General features: G+C 50.4%; 1 protein-coding gene across 2 annotated transcripts; it reads left to right on the plus strand.

The window, feature by feature from the left end:
• Positions 1–7,053: 7,053 nt before the first annotated feature.
• On the plus strand, positions 7,054–27,197 carry LOC129713956 (uncharacterized). 2 transcript variants are annotated; one of them, XM_055663373.1, is made up of 9 exons: positions 7,054–7,127; positions 14,308–14,434; positions 15,597–15,762; positions 17,554–17,663; positions 18,630–18,793; positions 20,763–20,782; positions 22,406–22,542; positions 23,197–23,378; positions 25,514–27,197. In XM_055663373.1, exons 2-9 carry the CDS (start codon positions 14,325–14,327, stop codon positions 27,016–27,018), a joined length of 2,394 nt encoding a protein of 797 aa, XP_055519348.1. In that variant the 5' UTR covers positions 7,054–7,127; positions 14,308–14,324; the 3' UTR covers positions 27,019–27,197. The 2 variants fall into 2 exon arrangements, with proteins under 2 accessions (XP_055519348.1, XP_055519350.1); XM_055663375.1 differs by having other exon boundaries at positions 23,263–23,378.
• The last annotated feature ends 648 nt before the right edge of the window (positions 27,198–27,845 follow it).

Consider the following 27,845-nt stretch of genomic DNA (forward strand, 5'->3'; position numbering starts at 1 on the left):
CCAGCTCTTTTGCTGAAGATTCCAGCGTCTTGTGTGACCATCTGCCTTCCCGTCTGCAGTCTGTTGGTCTTGTGGGAGGAGGGAGGGAGCAGTGGTCAGTCTGGGCCAAGGGAAGGGTTGGGCAGAGGCGGGGGAAAGAACTTCACTCCCCTCTCCGACAGCTCACACTCTCCCTTCTTGCACGACCAGTGCACGTTGTGAGTGAATGCCTTGTAGAAATAAACTCCGAGCCTTGGAAAGGACAAAGGCGGAGGAAAGTCAGTAGTAAAAGGAAAAGGATCTGGTGGAAATTAACAGGGAAGATTATTAGCTCCTCTGGAAGAGGTCTCTCCAGCCCCGTAACAAAGAAGTCCTTTGAAGACGCACCACCAGGGATTTATGTGCAAAAATAAACAAGAACATCCTGGTTGGCTTTTCCAAGTACAAACTGAACACGTCAAGTCCCATCTGTTAAACTGGCACTCCGGTGATGATGTGTAGGAAAGAACTGCAGTTGCTGTTTTAAAATCGGAGATAGACACAAAACGCTGGAGTAACTCAGCGGGACAGGCAGCATCTCTGGAGAGAAGGAATGGGTGACGTTTCGGGGCGAGACCCTTCTTCAGGTGATCAGGGGAAGGGGCATGAGAACGATAGAATGCAGTTGGAGACAGTAAGACTGGTGGGAGAACTGGGAAGGGGGAGGGGATGGAAAGGGAAAGCAAGGGCTATCTGATGTTAGAGAAGTCAATGTTCATGCTGCTGGCATATAACATATAACAATTACAGCACGGAAACAGGCCATCTCGGCCCTACAAGTCCGTACCTGCCTGCACTCATACCATAACCCTCCATTCCCTCCTCATCCATATGCCTATCCAATTTATTTTTAAATGATACCAATGAACCTGCCTCCACCACTTCCACTGGAAGCTCATTCCACACCGCTACCACTCTCTGAGTAAAGAAGTACTCCCTCATATTACCTCTAAATATCTGTCCCTTAATTCTGAAGTCATGTCCTCTTGTTTGAATCTTCCCTATTCTCAAAGGGAAAAGCTGGTCCACATCAACTCTGTCTATCCCTCTCATCATTTTAAAGACCTCTATCAAGTCCCCCCTTAACCTTCTGCGCTCCAGAGAATAAAGACCTAACTTATTCAACCTATCTCTGTAACAAATGTACGGCATGTAGTCTGAAGAAGGGTCTCTCCCCGAAACGTCACCCATTCCTTCTCTCCATAGATGCCGCCTATCCCACTGAGTTACTCCAGCAGTTTGTGTCTATCTTTGATTTTTCAGACTGAAGTCTGAAGAAGGGTCTCGCCCCGATACATCACCCATTTACTTTTCTCCATAGATGCTGCCTCACCCGCTGAGTTTCTCCGGCATTTTGTGTACACCTTCAGTCCCGCTGAGTTACTCCAGAGGTCATCTCTGAATGGGAGAATTGTTGGGAAGTGGTCTAAGTTTCCCAGAACTAATAGGTCTCACTCAAGGTGTTAAATTGGCAGCGTCTAATCAGGTGGATAACGTTCTTATCGAGTCCACACGCAAGATTAGAAGTTGTTCAGCCAGAGCTAAACTCACTTCTCGGCATCTGCGTACAATGACGTCTGTCTTGTCGCTTCTTGGGTGTGGTGGTTGAAAGATTGGTGGATACAGGGTCCCGATGTGAACGCTCTTTGCTAGACCCCTGGCTAACGTTGACAGCTCTTAAAAGATTAGCAAGGGGAAAGTTGTGACTGCGGGTAATCTAAATTCTAAAATCTATGGATTATCCAGTTGTTGCACATGCCCCATGACAATAAACTCTCTTGAATCTTGAATCTTGAGGTAGTGAGTTCAAGTCCAGCACCTGGATACACCAGGCTGATTTTCACTGTCCAGCACTAAGGGAGTTCTGCACTGTTAGAGGTACTGATGGTCAGATCGGGTATTAAATATAAACCTTGTCTGTCTCTTTAGACCTTAGAGATAAAGTGCAGAAACAGGCCCTTCGGCCCACCAGGTCCGTGCCGACCCATACGCTATAACTATCCTACACACGAGGGACAATTTACAATTTTTTTACTAGAGGCAGGAAACAACGTTCCCGATGTTGGGGGAGTCCAGAACCAGGGGACCACTGTTTAAGAATAAGGGGTAAGCCATGTAGAACGGAGACGAGGAAACACTTTTTCACACAGAGAGTGGTGAGTCTGTGGAATTCTCTGCCTCAGAGGACAGTTCTCTGGATGCTTTCATGAGAGAGCTAGATAGGGCTCTTAAAGATAGCGGAGTCAGGGGATATGGGGAGAAGGCAGGAACGGGGTATTGATTGGGGATGATCAGCCATGATCACTTTGAATGGCGGTGCTGGCTGGAAGGGCCGAATGGCCTACTCCTGCACCTATTGTCTATTGTCTACTGAAGCCAATTAACCTAAAAATCTATAGTGAGGGACTGCAGATGCTGGTTTTAACTGGAGACTGACAGATCTGTCTTTCCCTCTCAACCCCATTCTCCTGCCTCCTCCCCGTAAAATCTGATGCCCTTAAACATGAACCAGTCAAGCTCCGCTTTAGAAATGCCCAATGTCTGTGGCAATGAATTTGTGTAGGAAGTAAATGTTGGTTTCAATGCTGGACTAACTCAGCAGGTCAGGCAGCCTCTCTGGAGAAAAGGAACGGATCACGTTTCGGGTCGAGACATTTTCAAAACTCTAGTTTCCGTCTCCCCCCTGATTCTCAGTCTGAAGAAGGGTCTCGACCCGAAACATCACCTGTTCCTTCTCTCCAGTGATGCTGCCTGACCCGCTGAGTTACTCCAGATTTTTGTGTCTGTCTTCGGTTTAAACCAGCATCTGCAGTTCCTTCCGACACGGATCATAAGTGATCTTGTTCTTCTTGCGAATGAAACATAAACCAAAGGAATAGTTAGATCACAAGCCGGGTGTTGAGCAGCCAGGTTGTTGTCTCTACGTCAATGTCTGCCAGGCCCTGAGCTCCATTTGGTGGGTGGTAGAGCAGGCACCCAGAGGTGACTTGGTTGGTTGTCATCATAAGTGATAAGAGCAGAATTTGGCCGCTCGGCCCTTCAGGTCAACTCCAGCTCTTTGTGTCTATATATTTTAACAATAAGGATTGCTATAGACACATAAAGCTGGAATAACTCTGCAGGACAGGCAGCAACTCTGGAGAGAAGGAATGGGCGACGTTTTGGGTCGAGACACATCTTCAGACACAATAAAGATTGTTATAAGTGGCCGTTCTTACCAGATGCATGGGGGCAGCATGTGTTGGGCACTCCTGCCTCCTGTATGCACCACTTCCTTGTATGGTGGCTGCTGGCAAACTGCCTGCTTGAAGGCGGGCAGCATTGAAGCAGGCGACAAGGGGTCCTCCTTACCTGGGGTGGAGCTAAATTCGGGGGAGAGCAATGGACATGTTGAGTAGGAAAGGATTGCAGAAGCCGGTTTAAACCGAAGGTAGACGCTAAATGCTGGGGTAACTCAGCGGGACAGGCGGCATCTCTGGAGAGAAGGAATGGGCGACGTTTCGGGTCGAGGCCGTTCTTCAGACTGAGAGTCACGGGAAAGGGAAACAAGAGATATAGGCGCTGATTTAGACGAGAGATGTAGAACAAATGAATGGGAAAAAATGGATGCAAAAAAAACCCAATGATAAAAGAAATAGGCCATTGTTGGCTGTTTGCTAGGTGAGAACGAGAAGCTGATGCAACTTGGGTGGGGGAGGGACGGAGAGAGAGGAGATGCAGGGCAGGGCTACTTGAAGTTAGAGATGTCAATGTTCATACCACTGGGTTGTGAGCTGCCCAAACGAAATATGAGGTGCTGTTCCTCCAATTTGTGCTGGGACAGTGGACGAGGCCCAGGACCGAAAGGCCAATGTGGGAATGGGAGGGGGAGTTAAAGTGTTTGGCAACCGGGAGATCAGGTGGGTTAAGGCGGACTGAACGACGGTGAGTTTTTTAGTTTATGTCAGACTATTCAGCCCAGAGTCTGAAGAAGGGTCTCGACCCAAAACGTCACCCATTCCTTCTCTCCAAAGATGCTGTCTGTCCCGCTGAGTTACTCCAGCATTTTGTGCCTATCTTCGATGAACGAGTTGATGTCTCTTGTACTCCCTCTTCCAACCTCACAGACATTAGAACCTATGATCCCACCACGGTCTGGTCACTAGCCATTTTAACTCCCCTTCCTCACTGTGTATGGTGATGTCTGTACGGAGTTTGTACGTTCTCCTCGTGACCCAATGAGTTTTCTCCGGGTGCTCCGGTTTCCTCCCATACTTCAAAGCCAAGCACTTCAAAGGTCTGTATGTTAATTGGCTCATGTAAGTTGTTAGTAGCGTGTAGGATAGAAATAGTGTACGGGGTGATCGCTGGTTGGCGCGGACTCGGTAGGCCTCAGGGCCTGTTTCCACGCTGTATCTCAAACACTAAAAAAATATTTTTTTAAACTAAAAGAGACTTACCCTGTGAGACTCCCGGTACGGAACTATGACTGGGAAAGAAGGTTGCAAATTCGCAAACGGATTTCTGAGAGATTTTCACAGGGTATTTATTTTGTGCTGCATCCCGGGCGTTTCGAACAAACTTTGACCTATTTTCAAAAGGGACAAAAAGATGACCCCATAACCTTTAGTTGCACGACAAGGGAAAAAACACCCTTTTTTTGCAATTTGCTTAATTGACTAACTTTTGTACTTCCTTCTTTTAAATTTCAGGATGACAGTACCTGTACATTTTTCTTGACTTGTCCAGCACTGCATACAGTTGAGATGACGATGAGAGTGACCACAGGCCCAGGAGGTTCCCATTATTCTGACATCCTCTTTCTAATAATGTATATGAAGGAACTGCAGACGCTGGGTTACACCGAAGATAGACGCAAAATGTTGAAGTAACTCAGCCGAACTGGCGGCTTCACTCGAGGGAAGGAATGGGTGACGTTTCGGGCCGAGACCCTTCTTCAGGCTGAGAGTCTAAGGAGAGGTGAACTGGAGACACCAAAAGCTGGAGTAACTCAGCGGGACAGGCAACATCTCTGGAGAGAAGTTTCCCTCTCCCCTGACTCTCAGTCTGAAGAAAGGGTCTCGACCCGAAACTTCACCCATTCATTCTCTTCAGAGATGCTGCCTTTTTCCAGGAATGTTTGCTAAGATTATATGCTGTTCGTAAAGATCAATGTTAGTTTCCAGTTTCACCTCCATGGTGCACATAGACCATAGAACTATACGACACAGGAACAGGCCCTTCGGCCCACAATGTCTGTTTCAGCACTTTGTGGTTTTATCTTTGAAGACAAGAGGTGTTAGCTAACGTTTCAGGTTGAGTCCTTGCGTCAGGGGAGAGGAAACAATTTCAGTACACTACAGAACGATATGGGGTTGGGCTGGGGGAGTGGGACAGAGAATGGCAGGTGATCGATGGAACTGGGATGGATTTGTGCAGGGGCAAGTGTACCAATATGTCATCCACTGACACCCATGAAGTGTTCACCTTCACAAGTTATAAGAGCAGAATTAGGCCATTTGGCCCATCGAGTCTACAGCGCCATTCAATCATGGCTGATCCTTGCCTCCTAATCCCATTTTCCTGCCTTCTCCCCATAACACTTGACATCCGTTCTCGTCAAGAATTTGTCTATCTCTGCCTTAAAAATATCCACTGACTTGGCCTCCACAGCCTTCTGTGCCAATGAGTTCATAGATTTACTACCCTCTAACTAAAGAAGTTCCTCCTCACCTCCTTTCCAAAAGAGTGTCCTTTAATTCTGAGGCTATGCCCTCTGGTCCTAGACTCTCCCAACAGTGGAAACACCATTTCCACATCCACACTATCTATGCCTTTCATTATTCTGTAAGTTTCAATGAGGTCCTCCCTTCAACCTACTAAACTCCGGTGTGTAGAGGCCCAGTGCTGTCAAAGTGTTCTAGGATGTTTAGGAGAGAGTACTGGCCAACCACGCCTTCGTGGTTGGCTGCAGGAGGCAACCCCGGAGAACAAAGATGGACAGTCGAGGAGAGGGACCAAGGAAGAAGATCGCTGGAGACCCGCAGCAGCCTGGGGCTTGCCCGGAACAGGCACCACCCATAAGAACTAGAGCGTATACCTTGAAAATGGCACCAGAACATGGTACCTCTTGCATGAGGGCTCAGTAAACTATTTCTGTACATTTGCTAATCAGGGATCAGAGGTATGGCAATACTCTACTGGACTGTTTGTAAGGGGAAAAAAATCTCTGTGTTTACACTTTACTCATTAAAAGCACCATTGAACGATAAAATATGTAGTTTTTTGATGTTATGGATCTGGACCATCATTTGTACTCTGATTACAAACCCTGTTAAAATCCATATGTTTTCAGATATCTCAATGTCCAAATTATTTTTATGCAATAAGCATCTTGTGTTTGTTGCTAAGAGTCTAAATGTTAATTGGAGACTGTAGGAACTGCAGATGCTGGAATGTTGAGCAAAACACAAAGTGCTGGAGGAACCCAACATCGGAGGGTCAGGCAGCATCTGTGGTGGGAATGGTCAGCCAAAGTTTTGGATCTTCTGACTTAAAACTCAATTGCAATTTGTTTGATGAAGTTGTTTCAAGTGACTACAGTTCATTTCCAAGTTAGGCCATAAAGATAATAATTTCCAAATGCAATCAGAAATTTTAGGGACACAGGGAACTGCAGATGCTGGGATACTGGGCAAAACACAAAGTGCTGGAGGAACTCATTGGGTCAGTCAGCATCTGTGGAGGGGAATGGCCAGGGAATGTTTTGTGTCCAAACCCTTCAGCCTCCGTCATTGTAGTGTTTGGTGATTGCAATGAAGCTCGAATTTAAAGTTATTCTTTACAACAAAAAAAAACCCAGGTGATATTTTATATTGGTCTGGGGGTGGGTGAGAAAGTCGCCTAGCAACGCAAGGCAGGCTTCAGTGCGGCCTCCACTTCCGCCACACCCTAACCTGCTGCCGAGCGGAAACGGACGCTGATCGACGGGGAGGGGCGGCCAATCGGAATACGGAATGGTGACGTAATGCGCGGATCCGGACCAATGGACGAGCGGGGGGAGGGCGGGGAATGGCCGGGCAGCGGGTTTGTGTGACGCGTGGACCCGGGATTGTCTCCGCCGTTTAAAGGTAAGCGCGCCGGCGGTAAGTTTCATCTAGAGAGTTATATGGTTTAATTAACGTTGCACCGGTAACAGTGCCAGGCGGAGGGGTGGGAGGTATTAAAATAAAAGCGATTCAGTGGCTGAGACTGGAGTGCACGCCCCTGTCCTTTGTTTAATACCTGAGTGGGAATGTCCGGCTGCACAGACCTGGGGGTCTGCCCCTCATTCTCATTCTCATTCACCCCCTCATTCTCCCCCTCATTCACCCCCTCATTCACCCCCTCACCCTCACTCTCCCCCTCATTCTCCCCCTCATTCACCCCCTCATTCTCATTCCCCCCCTCATCTCTCCCCCTCATTCACCCCCTCATTCACCCCCTCATTCACATTCACCCCCCTCATTCACCCCCCTCATTCACCCCCTCATTCACCCCCTCATTCAACCCCTCAATCTCCCCCTCATTCCCATTCACCCCCTCAATCTCATTCTCACCCTCAATCTCATTCACCCCCTCCTCTCCCCCTCCTCCCCCCTCTCATTCACCCCCCTCATCCCCCCCCCCTTATTCTCACTCTCCCCCTCATTCAACCCCTCACTCTCCCCATTCACCCCCTCCACTCATTCACCCCTTCTCCCGGATGCTACCCCTCCCTTCTTTCCCCCCCTCATTCTCCCCCTCTCTCCATCTCTCCCCCTGATGCTCCCCATTTCCCCCCTGATGCCACCCCTCATTCACCCCCCCCCTCATTCTCCCCCTCAGTCACCCCCTGATGCTCCCCATTTACCCCCCTGATGCCTCCCCCCTCATTCATTCCCCTCCCCCCCATTCTCCGCCTCAGTCACCCCCTGATGCTCCCCCTCCCCCCCCTGATGCCACCCCTCATTCACCCCCTCCCCCCCCCCTCAATCTCCCCCCTCATTCCCCCCCTTTCCCCCCTCATTCACCCCCTTATTCTTCTCCCCTCATTCAACCCCTCATTCACCCCCTCTTCACCCCCTCATTCACCCCCTCCTTCATCACCCCCTCATTCTCATTCACCCCATCATTCCTCCCCCCTCATTCTCCCCCCTCTCATTCACCCCTCCCCCCTCCTCATTTCCCCCCTCATTCTCATTCTCCCCTCTCCTCCCCTCATCTCATCTCACCCCCCTCCCCCTCATTCCCCCCTCCCCTCATTTCCCCCTCCCATTCTCATTCAGTCCCCCTCATTCTCCATTCTTCTCCCCCCCATTCCCCCCCCCTCCCTCTCCCCCTCAATCTCCCCCTCATTCACCCCCCCCCATTCTCATTCACCCCCTCTCCCCCCCCTCATTCTCCCCCCCATTCACCCCCCCTCCCATTCTCCCCCTCATTCTCCATTCCCCCCTCATTCTCCCCCTCCCTCTCCCCCTCCCCTCATTCACCCCCCTCATTCTCCCATCTCCCCCTCTCCCATTCCCCCCCCCTCCTTCCCCCCCTCAACCCTCATTCTCCCCCTCAATCTCATTCCCCCCCTCCCCTCTCCCATCATCACTCCCCACTCTCCCCCTCCCCTCTCCCCCTCAATCCCCCCCCCCCCCTCCTCCTCCCCTCTCCCCCTCTCATTCCCACACCCATTCAATCCCTCCCCCTCTCCCCCTCCCCTCTCCCCCCTCATTCACCCCCTCCCTCTCTCTTTCTTCCCCCCCTCACTCCCCCCCCTCCCCCCCCTCATTCCCCCCCTCATTCTCATTCCCTCCCCTCATTCCCCCCCTCATTCCCATTCACCCCCTCATTCTTCCCCTCCCTCTCCCCCTCCCCTCACCCCCTCCCCCCCCCCCTCTCTCCCTCCCCCTCATTCTCCCCCACCCCTCTCCCCCCTCAATCTCCCCCTCCCCTCCCCCTCATCCTCATTCACCCCCTCCCCTTCTCCCCTCCTCATTCACCCCCTCATTCTCATTCTCACCCTCATCTCCCCATCCCCCCATTCTCATCTCCTCCCCCCCCCCTCCCCTCCCCTCCCCTCCCCCTCATTCACACCCCTCCATCACCCCCTCTCTTCCCCTCATCTCCCCCCCTCATCCCCCCCCCTCCATCTCATTCCCCCCCCCCTCATTCACCCCCCCCTCCCTTCCTCCCCTCTCCTCCATCACTCCCCCCCCCCACTTCCCCCCCTCCCCCCCCCCATCACCCCCTCTCCCCCCCTCCCCCTCCTCCCCCCCTCCTCCTCCCCCCATTCCCCCCCTCCCCCCTCCCCCCCTGATTCTCCCCCTCATTCACCCCCTCCCCCCCCCCCTCCCCCCCCCCCCCTACTCCCCTTTTACCCCCCCCCCCTCTCCACCCCGCTCCCCTCACCTCCTCTCCTCTCCTCTCCCCCCTCCCCCCCCCCCTCATCCCCATTCTCCCCCTCATTCCCCCCCCTCCCCTCATTCTCCCTCCCCCTCCATCCCCCCCCTCCCTCATTCTCACCCCTCCCCAATCCCATTCTCCCCCTCATTCTCCCCCTCATTCCCCCCCTCATTCACCCCCTCCCTCCCCCCCCTCATTCACCCCCTCCTCCCCCCCCATTCCCCCCTTCATCTCCCCCTCTCCCCCCCCCCCATCTCCCCCCCCCTCCCCCTCATTCACCCCCCCCTCCCCTCACCCTCCCCCCTCATTCTCCCCTCCCCCCCCCCTGATCCTCCCCCCCCCAACCCCCCCCCATGCCATCCCCTCATTCACCCCCTCTTTCTCCCCCTCCCTCTCACCCCCCCATCTTCTCATTCACCCCATCCCCACCCCCCCCCCCCTCCCCCCTCCATTCTCCCCTCCATCCCCCCCCATCCATCTCCCCATCTCACCCCCCTCTCCCCCTCATTCTCATTCCCCCCCTCATCTCCCCCCTCCCCCCCTCCCCTCATTCTCCCCCTCCATTCCCCCCCTCCTCTCCCCCCCCCCCTTCTCCCCCTACTTCCCCCCCTCATTCTCATCTCTCCCCCCTCATTCCCCCCCCCCCCCCATTCATCCCCCTCTCCCCCCCTTCTCCCCCTCCATTCTCCCCCTCATTCTCCCCCCCCTCATCTCTCTCCCCCCTCATTCCCCCCCTCCCTCCCCCCTCTTCCTCATTCTCTCCCCATTCTCCTCCCCCTTTCCTCATTCTCCCCCTCCCCCTCCCCCTTCTCCCCTCCCCCTCATTCACACCCTCCATCCCCCCTCAATCTCCCTCCCTCAATCATCACCCCCCCCATTCCCCCCCCCATCTTTTTCACCCCCTCATTCACCCCCTCATTCACCTCCTCACTCATCTCTCCTCCCCCCCCACTCCCCCCCTCATCCCCCCCCTCATTCTCTCCCTCTTCCCCCCCTCATTCCCCCCCCCTCTCTCCCCATTCACCCCCCTCATTCTCCCCCCATTCTCTCCCCCCCCCCATTCACCCCCCTCCTCCTCCCCTCATCATCCCCCCTCATCTCCCTCCTCCCCCCCCCCTTCATCCCTCCCCCCTCCCCACTCCCCTCATTCTCCCCCCATTCCCCCCTCTCATTCTCTTCTCCTCCCCTCATCCCCCCCTCATTCTCATCTTTTCTCCCCCTCATTCCACCCCCTCCCCCCCTCATTCTCACCCCAATCTCCCCCTCCCCCCTCATTCTCCCCCTCATTCACCCCCCCATTCACCCCCTCATTCACCCCCCTCATTCACCCCTCATTCACCCCCTCAATCTCCCCCTCATTCTCCCCCTGATGCTCCCCCCTCATTCATTCACCTCCCTCCCCATTCACCCCCTCATTCTCCCCCTCCCCCTCCCCCCCCTGATGCTCCCCCTCATTTACCCCCTCCCCCCCCCCCTCATTCCCCCCTCCCTCATTCTCCCCCTCCCTTCCCCCCCTCATTCTCATTCACCCCATCAGTCACCCCCCCTTCCCCCTCATTCTCCCCCTCATTCCCCCCCTCATTTCCCCCCTCATTTCACCCCTCCATTCCTCATTCACCCCTCAGTCACCCCTTGATGCTCCCCCTCATTCTCCCCCTCATTCACCCCTCACTCTCCCCCCTCATTCCTTCCCCTCATTCCCCCCTCATTCCTCATTCCCCCCATTCATTCACCCCCTCATTCACCCCCTCACTCTCCCCCTTCTCTCCCCCCCTCATTCTCCCCCCCTCATTCACTTCCCCAATCTCCCACTCTCCCCACTTTTCCCCCCTCATTCTCCCCCCTCATTCCCCCCTCCCCCTCATTCCCCCCCTCTCCATCTCCCCCTCATTCCCCCTCCCTCTCCCCCCCATTCACCCCCTCTTTCCCATTCTCCCTCCCCTCATTCACCCCCCCCCATTCACCCCCCCCCATCTCCCCCCATTCCCCCTCATTCCCATTCCCCCCCCATTCACCCCCTCTCTCATTTCCCCCTTCATCCCATTCATTCCCCCCTCTTCTCTCCCCCTCATTCTCATTTCCCCCCCCATTCATTTCTCCCCCTCATTCACCCCCCTCATTCACCCCCTCCATTCACCCCTCCTCCCCCCCCCTTCTTCCTTCAGTCCCTCCCCCTCATTCACCCCCTCACTTCTCCCCCCTCCTCTCCCCTCTCACCCCCTCATCTCCCCCTCACTCTCCTCCCTCATTCACCCCCCACTCCCCCCCTCATTCCCCTCCTCACTCACCCCCTCACTCTCCCCCCACACCCCTCCCCCTCACTCTCCCCCTCACTCACCCCCCTCCTCACTCCCCTCACTCTCCCCCTCACTCTCCCCCTCATCCCCTCTTCACCCCCCTCATTCTCCCCCCCTCATTCACCCCCTAATTCAACCCCTCACTCACCCCCCTCATTTCTCCCTCTCCCCCCTCCTTCCCATTCCGCCCCCTCATTCTCATTCTCCCCCTCATTCACCCCCTCATTCACCCCCCCATTTACCCCCTCAATCAACCCCTCACTCTCCCCCTCATCTACCCCCTCAATCAACCCCTCACTCTCTCCATCTCATTCACCCCCTCATTCACCCCCTCATTTACCCCCTCAATCAACCCCCTCACTCTCCCCCTCATTCACCCCCTCATTCAACTCCCCTCACTCTCCCCCTCATTCACCCCCCATTCTCATTCTTTCCCCCTCATTCACCCCCTCATTCTCCCACTCATCCACCCCCTCCTCCCACTCCTTCCCCCTCCCCCCTCATTCCCCCCCCCCTCATTCACCCCCCTCATTCTCATTCTCACACCCCTCATTCACCCCCTCATTCTCCCCTCATTCTCCCCCCTCTTTCCCTCCTCCCCCACTCATCCCCCTCATTCACCCCCCTCATTCCCCCCCTCATTCACCCCCTCCCCATTCGCATTCACCCCCTCTCCCCATTCCCCCCTTCACCCCCTCACCCCCCCCATTCATTCCCCCCTCATTCACCCCCCTCTCTCCCCCTCATTCTCCCCCCCCCCTCTTCACTGCCCCCTCACTCTCCCCCTCATTCACCCCGTCATTCTCCCCCTCCCATCATCCTCCTCCCCCTCATTCCCCCCTCTCTCCCCCCCCTCAATTCACCCCTCATTCTCTCCTTCACTCCCCCACTCCTCTCTTTCACTCCTTCTCTCCCCCTCTCTCTCTCCCTCCCCCTCCCTCCCTCTCTCATTCACTTCTTCCTCCCTCGCCCTCTCTCTCCTGCTATGAGGGGTGGGGGGAGGGTGGGAAAGAGGAGTGGGGAAGGTGATGGGGTAACGTGGTTGGGCATGAGTGTGGTAGGGTTGCGTGGGAAATGGAGAGGCGGTGGACTAGGATGGGGAAGATGGAAGGTGGAGGGAAGGGAAGAGGAGGGGAAGAGAGGAGGGTACGCGGGAAGGGGAGAGGGATGGAGTGAGTAGGGGTGCGAAGAGAAGTGGGATGGGAAGGGGAGAGGAGAGGTAGTGAGGTGGGTTGTCTTATGGAGTGAGATAAATGGCAGCACAATTATTCATGTGCACAAAAGGACACATGGTGCTGGAGTAACTCAGCTGGTTAAGCAGCATCTCTGGAGAACATTATGGATAGGTGACTTTCAGGTTGGGACCCTTCCTCCTTCTAGGAGGCGAGGATTTCATTCCAAAGAGAAGGGCCTGGAGACAGAGTCGACAGTAGAAGAGATCATAAGGTGGTCTCAGAAGTGGGTGTCGGGTACAAAGGTAAGGCTTCTGCTGAGGACTGACCATTTTGCATTGGAAAAGGGGAGGTCAGGGCAAGATGGTGAAAACCCGACAGGAAGAAATGGTCCCCACCCGATAGATCACCTATCCATGTGCTCCAGATATACTGCCTACCCTTCTGAGTCACTCCAGCACTTTTTGTGTCCTTTTTGTGTATTAACCAGCATCTGCAGTTCTTTGATCTACAATTCTTTATGTTTGTGTTTTGATATTTGGATCAGCTCAATGATCGCTTGGAGCTTCACAACTAACCCTAATCTGGCTCTGAGGCTCATTCAGTGAAGTTTACCAAAACTAGTTCACACAGTAATGAGGCAAGAACTGGAACTGAAGCACCACGCCCTCCTTAACCCAAGAATAAGACTACGAAACCTTACTATTATCTGGCCTAAGTTGGCTGAAATGTTTTGAAATCATTGTGGGTCATTGTGCACTACACAATCTAGGATGCTGTTTTAAAATAAGGAATCAAGAAATCTTCTCACATTTATTGTTGGCTATCTTTTAGTTTAGTTCAGAGATACAGCGTAGAAACAGGCCCTTTGGCTCACTGAGTCTGTGATGACCAGCGAACCCCATACGCCAAACTGTACATCTTTGGCACGTGGGAGAAAACCGGAGATCCCGGAGAAAACCCACGCGGTCACAGGGAGAACGTACAAACTCCATAGGTCAGGAACTAACCCGGTTCTCTGGCGTATTATGGCAGCAACCCAACCACTGCGCCGGCTCAACACGTCATCACAGCTGTAGCAAGTTAACATTCCCAGCTGTTATCAGACAACTGAACCATTCTATCAACAGCCGGAGAGTGGTCCTGGGCTACTATATACCTCATTGGAGACCCGTCGGACTATCTTTAATCGGACTTTACTGGACTTTTTCTTGCACTAAACGTTATTCCCTTATCGTGTATCTGTACACTGTGGACGGCTCGATTGTAATCATGTATTGTCTTTCCACTGACTGGTTAGCACGCAACAAAAGCTTTTCATTGTACACTTGGTACACGTGACAATAAACTAAACTAAACTAAAAATTGTTACTTTGTGCATTGTTCATTCTAATGCGTTCTTTCTTTTTAAATCCTGTAAACGCTAGTATGGTGATTGCAGGACATGGAATCCAAACGTGTAACAGCTAGAGACTTATGCGAGTATGATGATCTTGCTACAAGCCTCGTACTGGATCCTTACCTGGGGTTTCAAACCCACAAGATGAACATCAGGTGAGCATAGAGCAGGTTGCTGCTTCTATCCTGCTATCCTCCACCTCTGAGCTGCCCCAGGGCAGGATCCCTCCATTCTGAGCCTTTCTCAACATCATCATCACCATCATTGTTGAAAACATCAACGGGTACGGTGCCTTACAATGCCATGTACGACAGCGATCGCAACTTCTACTGAAGTGTGGATGGCCGTTGGCTCGCTAGAAGCTCATCCGCCCTTTGACAGGTGGAGGGAATGGATGGATGGATGTGGATCACGTGCAGGCAGATGAGATTAGTCTACCTTGGCATCATGTTCGACACAGACATTGTGGGATGAAGCGCCTGTTCCTGTGCTGTGCTGTTGTATGTTCTGTTCCTTGAACTGATTGCACCAGCTAAGCCTTGATCATTCCTACTCATTCCTACTCCTTGATGAGTGTGCTACCTTACCCCTTGTAATACTGTCTGAAAGAAAGCAAGGGATTCCATATGCTTATTATAATACGTAACCTTTCCTTACTCCATTGATCCCAACACTTTTACGACATGGCCACCACCCTAACATTAAGATTTATAATAGCTAAAATGCCCTTTTGCATTCACCACTTACTAATTAGTTTAGAGATACAGCATGGAAACAGAACCTTCAGCCCACCGAGCATTGGCCAAGCATTGATCACCCATTCACATTAGTTTCCATGTTATCCCACTTTCTCATCCACTCCCCACACTCTCTGGGCATCTTCACAGAGGCCAGCATGCCTTTTGGATGTGGGAGGAAACTGGTGCACCTGGAGGAAACCCTTGCCGTTACGTGGAGAACGTGCAAACTCCACACACAGACAGCACCCGAGGTCAGGATTGAACCTGCGTCTCTGTTGGCGTGAGGCAGCGGACCTATTCGCTGTGCTGCACTGTAATCTTCATGTAGTGTTCTTGGCAAAATCCAGATGGTGGAAGCTATTGTGCAAAGGAGTTTTACGGCTGATTGCTGACTTTGTATGTTTTAGTATCTGATCTGCAAAGGTCTTCTTATTTGTTTTCTCCCTTTCATTTAATTGTCCTGTTTTTGGTACAGTGGCACTTAGAAACTCTTGATTCTCTCTTGACTCTACTCTCCCGTTTGGGACTGAAGCAACCCGAAACTCCCAATGACGCTGTGTGTTTTATTTAACTCTAGCCATCGACCTGTTGTAAGGAGACACCAATACCTCAGGGATATTCTTCAAAGGTTTCTTCAGTCTCAAGACTTGGAGACTGTGTATCGGGCGCTGACGCTGGGCGACTGGGCCTGGCATTACTTCCTACACAAGACACCTCTCGAAGAAGAAATATTCAAATCTCAGGTGAGTGAGCGAGCAAATCTTTATTTCTTCTCTCCACCTTTCTTAAAAGAGTTGCCATGCTTCCTACAGCTCCATAAATACCTGATTGACATTCCAGCCTTTCTGCCCGAGTCCAGTCCAGCTGTGGGAATCATTGCAACAAAGGAGCGGTGTAGAGGGTAGAGCTGCTGTCTCACAGCGCCAGGGGCCCAGGTTTGATCCTGACTTCTGGTGCTGCCTATGTGGAGTTTGCACGTTTTCCCTTTGACCATGTGGGTTTCGCCCAGGTGCTTCGGTTTCCTCCCACATCCCAAAGACGTGCAGGCGTGTAGGCTAATTTACCTCTGTAAATTGCCCCAAGTGTGTAAGGAGTGGATGGCAAAGTGGGATAACATAGAACCAGCGTGAAAAGGTGATAGGTGGGCAGAGTGGGCACCATGGACTGAAGGATCTGTTGCTAAACTGTCAAGCTGGAAAGGGTACAGAGGGTACAGAGCTCAGACCCTCTTGCCAAGGCAAGAGGGTCTGAGCTACAGGGAGAGGTTGAGTAGGCTGGGACTCCATTCCGTAGACCGCAGGAAGATGAGGGGTGATCTTATAGAGGTGTGTAAAATCATGAGAGGAATAGATCGCAGAGATGCACAGAATGTCTTGCCCATAGTAGGGGAATCGAGGACCAGAGGACATAGGTTTAAGGTGAAGGCGGAAAAGATTTAATAAGAATATGTGTGACTTTTTCACACAAAGGGTGGTGGGTGTATGGAACGTGCTGCCAGAGGAGGTAGTTGAAGCAAGGACTATCCCAACGTTTAAGAAACAGTTGGACGGGTACATGGATAGGACTGGTTGTGAGGGACTAAACACGGGCAGGTGGGACTAGTGTAGCTGGGACATGTTGGGCCGAAGGGCCTGTTTCCACACTGTAACACCATGACTCTAAACTAAACAAAATATGCTCCTTGGCGTCCTCATCAGTGTCCACACTTCCACTTTGTCATACGTTGTGAACAATCAGGAATGCTCCTCTGTTGGTTTTAATGCTCCCCCCCAGTCATGTTCCACCCTTGCCAGGGAGTTCTAAGGCTGCCTGTGAGGCCTCTGCCATCGCCTCGGGGCATGTGTGTGCCTCAGTTCAACTCTCCCCTGCTAAGCTTTCGGGGAGAGTTTGTGCGACACGCCTATGTACTGATTTGTGTTTTCTACAACTTGAAGAAACAGACATAAACCACGGGGCTGCAGCTTATTTACCCAAAGTACAGCTCTTCTGAATGGTTTTATTTTATTCCCGCATTTGCTCTCCATAATGAAGCAATGTACTGTAGATTCCGTAAGCACTGGCAACAATAATGCGCTCAATATCCAAGTGGCCATTTATAACTGCATGTCGAGAAAGTAACATTACCAGATCCTAGTCTATTCCTTACTAAACAAACAGATTCATTGGTCAGGCATCAGTTACATGTCACTTCATTAATATCTTCTCTTATTTCACCAGCCTGTGACACGCAAACCACTTGTAACAGTCCCATCTTTAAAATAAGTACCAATGTGGGGGGCAGTTGATTGGAACAATTGATATTGCCTATTTCAAAGAAATTATTTTGCAAATTATTCAAGTAGAATTTGTACTTTTAAGTAACGTACCTTTAATTTTGTCATCTACTTAATATGCTCTGTATATGCAAAAATATACATGTAGTAAAAATAAGCAAACATGCAGGCAGGCACATGTGTAAGTTAAATATACTCCAAGGATTCTCTTTCAGTCATTTGTTTATATGGAAAATGTTTGGAATTTTGTCTCTAATTTAGGTTTTCCGCTACCTTCGAATATTCCTGCCTATAAGTGGCTTTGAAATCCTCCCGTGTAATCGATATTCTTCAGAATCTAACGGAGCCAAGATTGTGTCCTTGAGAAAGTGGTATGTTTCCTTGCCTTTCATGTGATCTGAGTGAGTAGTGACATGGCCTTTCACTTCAGACAAGGTTCCAGCCAGAGTAATGTGATAATCATGTCATCTTGTGGCGCTGGAGTAACTCAGCGGATCAGGCAGCAACTCTGAAGAACATACATTGGCGACATTTTGGGTCAGGATCCTTCTTTGTTTCTTCATCCTTTTATCGTTCCCCGACCGTGGGCTGCACAGTGGCACAGCTGTAAAGTTGCTGCCTTACAACGCCAGAGACCTGGGTTCGATCCTGACCACGGGTGCTGTCTGTACGGAGTTTGTACGTTATCCCCATGACCACATCTTTTTTTTTCCGAGACCTTCAGTTTCCTCCCACACTCCAAAGAAGCAGAGTTTTGTAGGCTTGGTATAAGTAAATTGTCCTCAGTATGTGTAGGATAGTGTTAGTGTGTGGGATCGTCTGTCGGTGTGGACACGGTGGGCCGAATGACCTGTTTCCGCGCTGTATCTCTAAACTAAACCTCGTACTGCCCATTTCTATCTCCCTCATCTCTGGCAATTTCCCCTTCACAGCCTCCAACCATAGAGTGTTTCCCAACCCTGCACTGATCATTTCTATCTCCTTCTAACACATGGTAATAATAACCCTAAACCTAGTAAGGGGCCAGCACATCGTTTTATACTCAAGATTCCACCATCATATTGATATTGTTCGAGACACAAAGTGCCGGAGTAACTCAGCAGGTCTGGCAGCATCTCTGGAGAAAAAGTCTGAAGAAGAGTTCCGACCCATCCTTTTTCTCCAGAGATGCTGCCAGACCCGCTGAGTTACTCCGGCACTTTGTGTCTACGGTATAAACCAGCATCCTTCCTACACATTGATATTGTCCAGTTCGTTTTGCTTCACTTCCATGCAACAGTCGCGCCTTTCTCCTTTCCTCGTCAGTTTAATCGACGTTCTTTGCTCCTGCTCAACAGGAAGGAGAATGATAAGATCGAGCTGCTTGTCGGCTGCTTGGCGGAGCTCTCCGAGGAGGAGGAGTCCCTCTTGCGCCCAGGGGAGAACGACTTCAGCGTAATGTACTCGACCCGAAAGAAATGTGCTCAGCTGTGGCTGGGGCCTGCGTCCTTCATCAACCACGGTACGTCCACACTTGGCCCTTCTGTAACAGTGAAGGAAAACTATCAGCGAGACTGTGCCATTGTTGCAAATAATCTTTCAATTCTCTTTGTACAATCGCACGCTTCAAGAACATATAGGGGTGGGAGATTGCAACCTTCACGTGGTCCGCCCTGTTTCGACAAATGCAATCCACCCGGTGTGCACAATCAAATAAGATCAAATAGAACAAGTTGTCCTACAACTTTAGGCTGTGCACGCCATAAGCAAGAAGAAGAAGAAGAAGAATATATACATTGCAGGTAGATACAAAAAGCGGGAGTGACTCAGCTGGACAGGCAGCATCTCTAGTGAGAAGGAATGGGTGATGTTTCGTGGTTGAGACCCTTCTTCAGACTGTAGAAGGAAATAGAGTCTGAAGAAGGGTCTCGACCCGAAAAGTCACCCATCCCTTCTCTCCAGAGATGCTGCCCATCCGGTTGAGTTACTCCAGCTTTTTGTGTCTATCTTCGGTGTAAACCAGCATCTGCAGTTCCTTCCTATGCACGATTCATCTGCCTTCCATTGTGTGGGCTTATTCTAGCAAAAACCCTTGAACCAGCAGTCGATTTTATAGCCAACACTGTTCTGAGCCAATCTTAGCTGAGTTATAATGGTTCTCTTGCGGTTATGATCCCAGATGGATATTAAACCGTGCCGGCGTACGAAGGTCACCGTAAAAACATCTTTATTTATTCACTCACGGAATTGGGTGTTGCTAGCAATGTTGGCATTAACTGCACACAAGTGAGGGCGTCGTTAAATTAAAATAGTTTTCTTGCTGTTACGATCCTCGGTGGATGTTAAAGTGCGCGAGTACGTGCGAAGGTCACTGTAAATATATCTTTATGTATCCATTCATGGAATAGGGGCGTTGCTGGTAATGCCAGCATTAATTGCACTGAGTGGCGGGCATTAACGATGGTGAATTTGCAGCCTGATGAGAACGGATGGCAGATTTTCATTTCTGCAAGAATTAGTCGACCAGATGGGTTTTTACGACGACCTGGCAGTTTCATGGTTATAGTTACTGAGTTGAGGTTTGATCCCAAATTTATTGAATTACTTGAATTTAAATATTCCAGCTGCCATCGTGTCTCGTCCCGAAACGTCACCCATTCTTTCCCTCCAGAGATGTGGCCTGTCCCGCTGAGTTACTCCAGCTTTTAATGTCTATCTTCGGTTTAAACCGGCGTCTGCAGTTCCTTCTTACACATAATGAGATTCAAACATGTAATCCTGGACATGCAAGCTGTTATGCGGCAACTGAATCATCCTACCACAACCAGAAAGCAGTGCTGAACTACTATCTACCTCTTTGGTGACCCTTGGACTATCTTTGATCAAACTGTGCTGGCTATACCTTGCACTAAACGTTATTCACATTAGTCCCTTTCTCATGTATCTATACAATGTGGATGGCTCGACTGTAATCATGCATTGATTTCTGCTGACTGGATAACACACAAAAGCTTTTCACTGTACCTCGGTACACATGACAATAAACTAAACTCAAACGTTATTCCCTTAACATGTATCTATGGGCAGTTCTGCTGGAGTAACTCAGCAGGACAGGCAGCATCTCTGTAGATAAGTAATGTGACTTGATCGAACTTTGCTGTCTTTACCTTGCACTAAACATTATTCTCTTATCATGTAGCTATACACTGTAAATGGCCTGATCGTAATCAGGTATTATCTGTCTGCTGACTGGCTAGCACGCAAGAAGACCTCTTCACTATACTTTGGTACACGTGACAATAAATTAAACTAAAAAGCAACGGTCCTGAACTTTGGTTGCTGCTCCATTAACCTTACTGCTGTGTGACAGTGCCCTGCAGCACAAATTCTCATGGAGGCCACAGCTCAAATGGCTACATTTCAATTTTAAGAAAAAGCACAATTAAATAAACGTAATAATGGTATTCTTCTTTTCTCTCCATGTCCTGAAGACTGCAGACCAAACTGTAAGGTAAGAGATCTCGATCACATTAGTCAAATTGTAGTGTATTAGTCAAGTGTTTATTTGTTGTATGTACCAAGATGGAACAATGAAATTCTTACTTGCAGTAGCTTAACAGGTCTGTAAATACAGTACTCAATACAAAGCATAATTAATAATAAAAGTTCCACAAAAAAAAAGCAAGATTAGTGGAAAACAAAACCAAAGCCGTAGTCCCTTGTGCAACCAAGACAGTAACAGCTGAAGTCTGAAGGAACTTTCTGACCCGAAACATCACATATTACCTTTTCTGCAGAGATGCTGCCTGACCTGCTCAGTTACTCCAGCCTTTTGTATCTGTCTCCTCCTTGGTACCATACAAGGAAAACAATTCCTCAATTTGTATTGACTGTAAATTTTAAGGGCCTGTCCCACTTGGCGATTTTTTTTGACAACTGCCGGTGCCATGTCAGTGTCGCCAAAAGATTTTGAACATTTCAAAATTCAGCGGCGACAAAACAAATGTTGCGACACTTGAAAAAACACCGCGCGTCGACACGCCATCACGCCGCAAAATGATACGCCAGTCAGTGATGCCGGCAGTCGCCGAAAAAATCGTCGTGGGACAGGCCCTTTACAGTCTGCTTTTCCTACTATGAAATGTATCAGCTAGTTTATGAATCTTAACAGATTTCAAGTTCAAAAGAATCCATCGTTTTGATATCTTGGTGTTGTACTTGGAGACTTGATACATCATGGGGAGAATAAGTCTGCCTTCTCATTTGGGCGTAAATGTTCGCCAGTGTTCTGCTCGTCAGCATTTGTCACCAACCAAAACCAAGTACTTGGGTATTTACCGTGCTTGCTGTCTTTGGGGAAAATTAGGAACAGAAAATGGGTGTTGTCCCAACCGATCTGGGTCAAACCCTTCCCTTTCTGTGGGGAAAATGGCGTGTTCATTCTTCCTCACAGTAGCAATGACGTGCATTTGTACAGCGGCTTTAACATAGCCGCCCAATTCACATCAGCATTAGCAATCAAAATACGACACCAAGCCACACCAGCAGACATTGGGACTGTTGATCATAGGTTTGGTTGGAGATTGGTTTTAAGAAGCATCTAAAGTGAAGAGAGAGGGGTGAAGGGTTCAGGAATGCTAGAGATAGGATTACTGTGCATAGAAAACTGCAGCATTGAGGATCGTGTATAAATTCATGAGAGGAATAGATCGGGTAGATGCACAGAGTCTCTTGCGCAGAGTAGGGGAATCGAGGACCAGAGGTCATAGGTTGATGATGAAGGGGAAAAGATTTAATAGGAATCTGAGGGGTAACTTTTTCCACACAAAGGGTGGTAGGTGTATGGAACAAGCTGCCAGAGGAAATAGTCGAGGCTGGGATTATCCCAACGTTTAACAAACAGTTAGACAGGTACATGGATAGGACAGTTTGGAGGGATATGGGCCAAATGCACGCAGGTGGGACTAGCGTAGCTGGGGCATGTTGGCTGGTGTGGGCAAGTTGGGCCGAAGGGCCTGTTTCCACGCTGTTTCACTCTGATTGCAAGTGTGATGTTGTGGTCTGTTGTTCCACACTGTATCATGGCACAACTGGCCTCCTGTAAATGCATTCCTCTTGTGTTTTACTCACGCAGTTTGTTCCAACGGAGGGTGGCCGTGCATGCGTCAAAGTCCTTCGCGAGACTGAGCCTGGAGACGAAATCACCTGCTACTACGGCAACAGCTTTTTTGGTGAAAACAACGAGCTGTGCGAATGCTACACGTGTGAGAGGTGAGAGATCAGATCACTCCCAGACCTAATATGGGGGAAGGTAGTGTAGGGGTTGAGGCACCACATTGCAAACTTCAGGTGAAGTGAGTCGGAGACAAGTCAATGGCCTCAGTCAACATTGAGTTCAACAGTTGGTGTAATTAAATGATTGGGCTCGTATCCAGAGGCCTGGTCAATTGAACTGAAAACCCACCATCACAGATAGAAAAAAAACACATTCAAAAATTCAACAAATCTGCAATTAAGTACTGGTCTTGGTAATGGTGACCATTGGAATTGACTGAAGGTAGATAAAAATGCTGGAGAAACTGAGCGGGTGAGGCAGCATCTGAGAACGGTTGATTAGAAATGACTGAGTTGTTTAAAATCCATCATGTTCACTTTTGTCCTTTTGCGGAGAAACTCCACCATCCATGGCTGGTCTGATTTACTTACGCCTGACCACAGGCCCACAACAGTGAAGGTGACTTTTAAATGGCTCAGCAAGCCTCTGTGGTAGTTCAGTACAGGTACCGGCAGCTTTGCAAAGACTCACAAAGTAGCCAGTGGCAAGAAATTAATGAACTCCATTAACTCCATTAATGAAGATTTGTTATTTCGCTGTTCGTATCATGAACAACAACAAAAAAAGAGTTGATCTTTAAATTCTTCCAGGAGAGGTGAAGGAGCCTTCAGGATGAAGAACCGAGATGTTGAAATGGATGCTCTCTGCAATTACAGACTAAGAGAGACGGACAGTCGCCTGAGTCGAATGAAAGAGAAAAGCAAAGGAAGATGGTTGATGGCAACACGTGCTTCCCGTTGCCAGAAAACGGTGGATAGGGCAATGTGGCAGGGTGAGTAATATCACCGCTGTATGCGGCTACTGCTGGGGCTTGGCAGGTTCTGTTGTTGTTGAGACATGTTGGCCGGTGCGGGCAAGTTAGAAACATAGAAAATAGGAGCAGGAGTAGGCCATTCATTCGGCCCTTCGAGCCAGCACCATCGCCATTCAATATGATCATGGCTGATCATCCACAACCAGTTCCCCGTTCCTGCTTTCTCCCCATATCCCTTGATTCCATTACAAGATACAAGATACAAGATAGATTTATTCATCACGTGCCAGATGGCACAGTGAAATGAAATTCCCATACAGCCATACAATAAAAATAAGGGACACACCACACTATAGGGTTTGACATAAAACATCCCCACACAGCAGAATCAAAGTTTCCCACTGTGTGGGAAGGCACCAAAGTCGGTCTCTTCCTCCATTGTTCCCCGTGGTCAGGGCCTCCCCGTGCCCTCCGCAGTTGCAGCTACGGGCGGCCCGATGTCCAGGACCGCTCGCTAGCACCACAAGCTATATCTAACTCTCTCTTGAATACATCAAGTTGGGCCGAAGGGCCTGTTTCCACACTGTGTCACTCCCTGAGTCTATGACTCTGGGTGGAAATGGCTGGTGAAACATCCAAATGGATTCTCAGTCTGTTGATCAGGTTAAAACTCATCACGAACTTGCGAATAGTATTCACAATGAAGAAAGTTTAATGGCTCACCTTAGCTCGTCCATCCAACTTCTTCCAGGGTTTTCAACCTCCGCTGTTGCTACCTCCATTTCATTGAGCTGAGATTCCAGATCTAGGGGGCACTTTTCTCAATAAGGGACTGAAATGAGAAGAAATGTATTTACACCTCAGTTGGTAAATTCTGTGTTCCAGAGGTCTCAGTTTAGTTTAGTTTATTATCACGTGTGCCGAGGTTCAGTGAAAAGCTTTCTTGTTGCGTGCTATCCAGTCAGCGGAAAGACAATACATGTTCCAATCAAACCATCTTCAGTGTACAGATACAGGTTAAAGAGCCCGTTCTCTAAATATACTGCAGGCTTTTCAAAACAAGCTAGGGGCACCCAGCCTTTCACATGGGGCTAATGTTCCTGAATAGCAGCACGTCGTTCAAAAACACGTCAATTAAACATATATATTTAAAAAGGTGAACATTTGAGCATGTTATTTCATAAATACAGTGCATAATTTAGGTTTTGGTATTAGTTAAATTGGCGCGTTATTTCAAGAACACATAAATCACTCACGTAAAACGCTCGGGACTTTAGAATTTTACCAAATCCAATTTAACCTACAAACCTGCATGTCTTTGGAGTGTGGGAGGAAACTGGAGCAAACTCCGTACAGACAGCACCCGTGGGTCAGGATGGAACCCGGGTCTCTGGCGCCGTGAGGCAGCAACTCTACCTCTGCACCACTGTGCCACCCTGACTTGGTGTTAACATAATAGGTTGTAAGACAGCGGGCATTACTTTGGGGCGTCCCCTTTTTGATTGTGCACGAGTGGAAATCATGAACTCCTCCCTCGATCAGACACCTAGTCAATTATCGCCAACTTAATTGATCTCTAAGCGGTGGAAATACAGCCAAGGGGATACCAACTTCGGCTTGTACACGCTAGAATTTAGCAGATTGAGGGGGGATCTTATAGAGACTTACAAAATTCTTAAGGGGTTGGACAGGCTAGATGCAGGAAGATTGTTCCCAATGTTGGGGAAGTCCAGAACTAGGGGTCACAGTTTAAGGATAAGAGGGAAGTCTTTTAGGACTGAGATGAGAAAATCATTTTTTACACAGAGAGTGGTGAATCTGTGGAATTCTCTGCCTCAGAAGGTAGTTGAGGGCAGTTCATGGCTATATTTAAGAGGGAGTTAGATGTGGCCCTTGTGGCTAAAGGGATCAGGGGGTATGGAGAGAAGGCAGGGATGGGATACTGAGTTGGATGATCAGCCATGGTCATATTGAATGGCAGTGCAGGCTCGAAGGGCCGAATGGCCTATTTCTGCACCTATTTTCTATGTTTCTATGTTTTCTATGTAACCAGTTCAAGGCTCGCAAAGCTGAAGGAAAAGAACTGAGTTTGGGATGACAATTGATGGGACTGACGAAGGCTAACACATTTGTGTGTTTTGTTTTGGTTTCAGATTCAACCAGAAGGCTCTCCTTGAGTTCGAGAAGGAACCAACGGAAGAAATGGAGAAGGCAGCTGTCAAAAAACGCCCACTCCAGGTCGCCATCTGCAGCTCCAGCGCTGGCCTTGCGGCCGTTGACCTTTCCAGCTGGCAGAGCAGAGGTGGCAGCGAGGCGGCCCGGTCCAGCAGAGTGTTTGCCGAATGAGGGCAGGACTGACTGTTGCCGTGGCGAGGCTGGGTTGCAGAAGCCGATGGCGGGGACATCCCCCAGGTGCCCGCCGTCAACGCCGGAGTCACCACCTGCCGCTCGGCTAACCGACCCTGGAACGTCGGCAGTGTCCCTGGTGCCCGAAGGTGTGGTCCTGAAGGGACTGCGAGTAGACCTGTACGACTGCGGGAATCTGGCTGGAAACTTGACCCATCCGACTGGAATCACTGCAACAAAAGGCGGGGGCAGATTCCGGGAAGAATCGGAATGGGGTCAAAACCTAGCAACATCCCAGCAACGAGCAAATGTGACCAATCTAAACCCCCCTGCAAGCACCGGCAGAGTCCCAGCATCTGGGCCCAACTCCAGAGAGTCAAAGTCCACTTTGGAGAGTTCAAAGGTTTTTGGGTTGGCCTCTGGTGCAAACGTCAACTTCTCCACAGTGAAGCCTCCTGTTGCTTCACCCACTAAACCTGAGAGTGTGTCTGGTAGCTCCTTGAGAAGAAAGAGGAGGACGAGGTGGTGGTGGTGTCGAAGGAAACGGGGATCGAAAGAAAGGACGGGTCAAAAGAGAAGGACCTCACAAAGCCCGGAGATGTTACCAAGAAGATCTTTTGGTTTGACCCATTTTGTGAAGATTGATCTGAGCAAGGACATGGTCCTTGTCACCAGTGTTGAGAACAAAGTGCGAGGCAACCCGACACCTCCCCCCAACTGTGGCCAAGACCCAGGCGACAGCGCGAGCCGCTTGGCATTGCAGCGTGTCCGCGTAGTTCTGGAGGACATCTCCAAGGTCTGCCAGAGCGCCACCCGCACCTGGTACGACAGCCGCAAGCTGGCGGCCAGGCTGAACATTGAACATCAGGTTGGTCCGCCTGATCCTGGAGCAGCGAGCGGAGGCGGCACGGCCAGGACCGCTCAGCCGTGCTCCCGCGCCAGGCGGCACAAGCGGGCAAGCGGCGGCCAGAGGAGAGGAGCCCGGCCCTCCCCGAGGTCGGCCGTCAAACGGAAGCAGCTGGACGGCGAGAGAGCGGGGACGGATCCCGACGGCTCGAGGCAGAACTCGACACGCCACAAGCGGATCAGGTGCCTGGCGAGCTCTCCGGAGACGATGGGGCTGGGAACATCGCCGGGCGGGGAGTGCGACGAGGGCTTGCTCTCCCACAGCTGCTTTGCCTCCTCGGTGGCCCAAGAGAAAAGACCCAGTGTTTTCACTCCCTTTGCTCGCTCCAAGCACCTGCGTCTGGTGGTCAGCCATGGCTCCATAGACTTCGACATCTCCTCCTCGGCCAGCGAGAACTCTGTCTGAGGGTCACCCTGGTGCCTCCTGAAGGAGTTTTCTGTGGAGAGGGCAAGGTTTCCTCACAACCAAAACGCCCACCGACTCTTGTTCAGCTCAGTGGCTGGTGATCACTCCAGTTTGAACAACAATTCTGATGCTGGAAATTGGTGTCTTTTTACACTCTCCTCCCCCCCCTACCCCCCCCCCCCCCCCCCCCCCCACACAATATATTGGTGATTGATTAAAATATGTTCATAAACAAACCCCAGGAGGATTTCTCTATGGGGCCGCATGGTGGTGCAGCGGTAGAGTTGCTGCCTCACAGCGCCAGTGACCTGGGTTCAATCCTGACTACGGGTGCTGTCTGTACGTAGTTTGCACGTTCACCCTGTGACTGAGTGGGTTTTCTCCGGGTGCTCCGGTTTCCTCTACATTTCAAAAACGTGCTGGCTTGTAGGCTAATTGGCTTAATTTTGTTTAAAATTGCAAGTTCTCCCTAGTGTGTAGGAGTGTGCTGGTATGGGGGTGATCGCTGGTCAGTGGGCCGAAGGGCCTGTTTCCGCGTTGTATCTCTAAAGTCTAAGGCTTGATGCAAGACGTTGGGGATCACATGAGTTGGGGGGTGTGGGGGGGGGAGGTGGTAAAGTTACTGCTGCTGTGGGTGGCCACAATGCCAGTTGTCGGGGGTAGTTGGTGAAGATATGCCCTTATCTGCCGCCACTTCTCCTGATATGTCCATTAACCCCAACAGGGCAAGGCTGAATCTGCTGAGCTGCCCTCCAATGCGTTTGCCAGTCTTGGTGAACTTGGCAGGGGTGAGATGTCTAGTTGTGAACTGGATCGACACTGTCGCA

Source organism: Leucoraja erinacea, chromosome 37, assembly GCF_028641065.1.
Source record: "Leucoraja erinacea ecotype New England chromosome 37, Leri_hhj_1, whole genome shotgun sequence".
Lineage (NCBI taxonomy): Eukaryota > Metazoa > Chordata > Chondrichthyes > Rajiformes > Rajidae > Leucoraja > Leucoraja erinaceus.

Bases quoted from the DNA above. Each gene is read 5' to 3' on its own strand.
- LOC129713956 (XM_055663373.1), top strand. From the start codon at position 14,325: ATGGAATCCAAACGTGTAACAGCTAGAGACTTATGCGAGTATGATGAT. The intron at 14,435-15,596 runs GTGAGCATAGAG...ATTTAACTCTAG, and splicing joins ACCCACAAGATGAACATCAG to CCATCGACCTGTTGTAAGGA. The intron at 17,664-18,629 runs GTATGTTTCCTT...CCTGCTCAACAG, and splicing joins ATTGTGTCCTTGAGAAAGTG to GAAGGAGAATGATAAGATCG.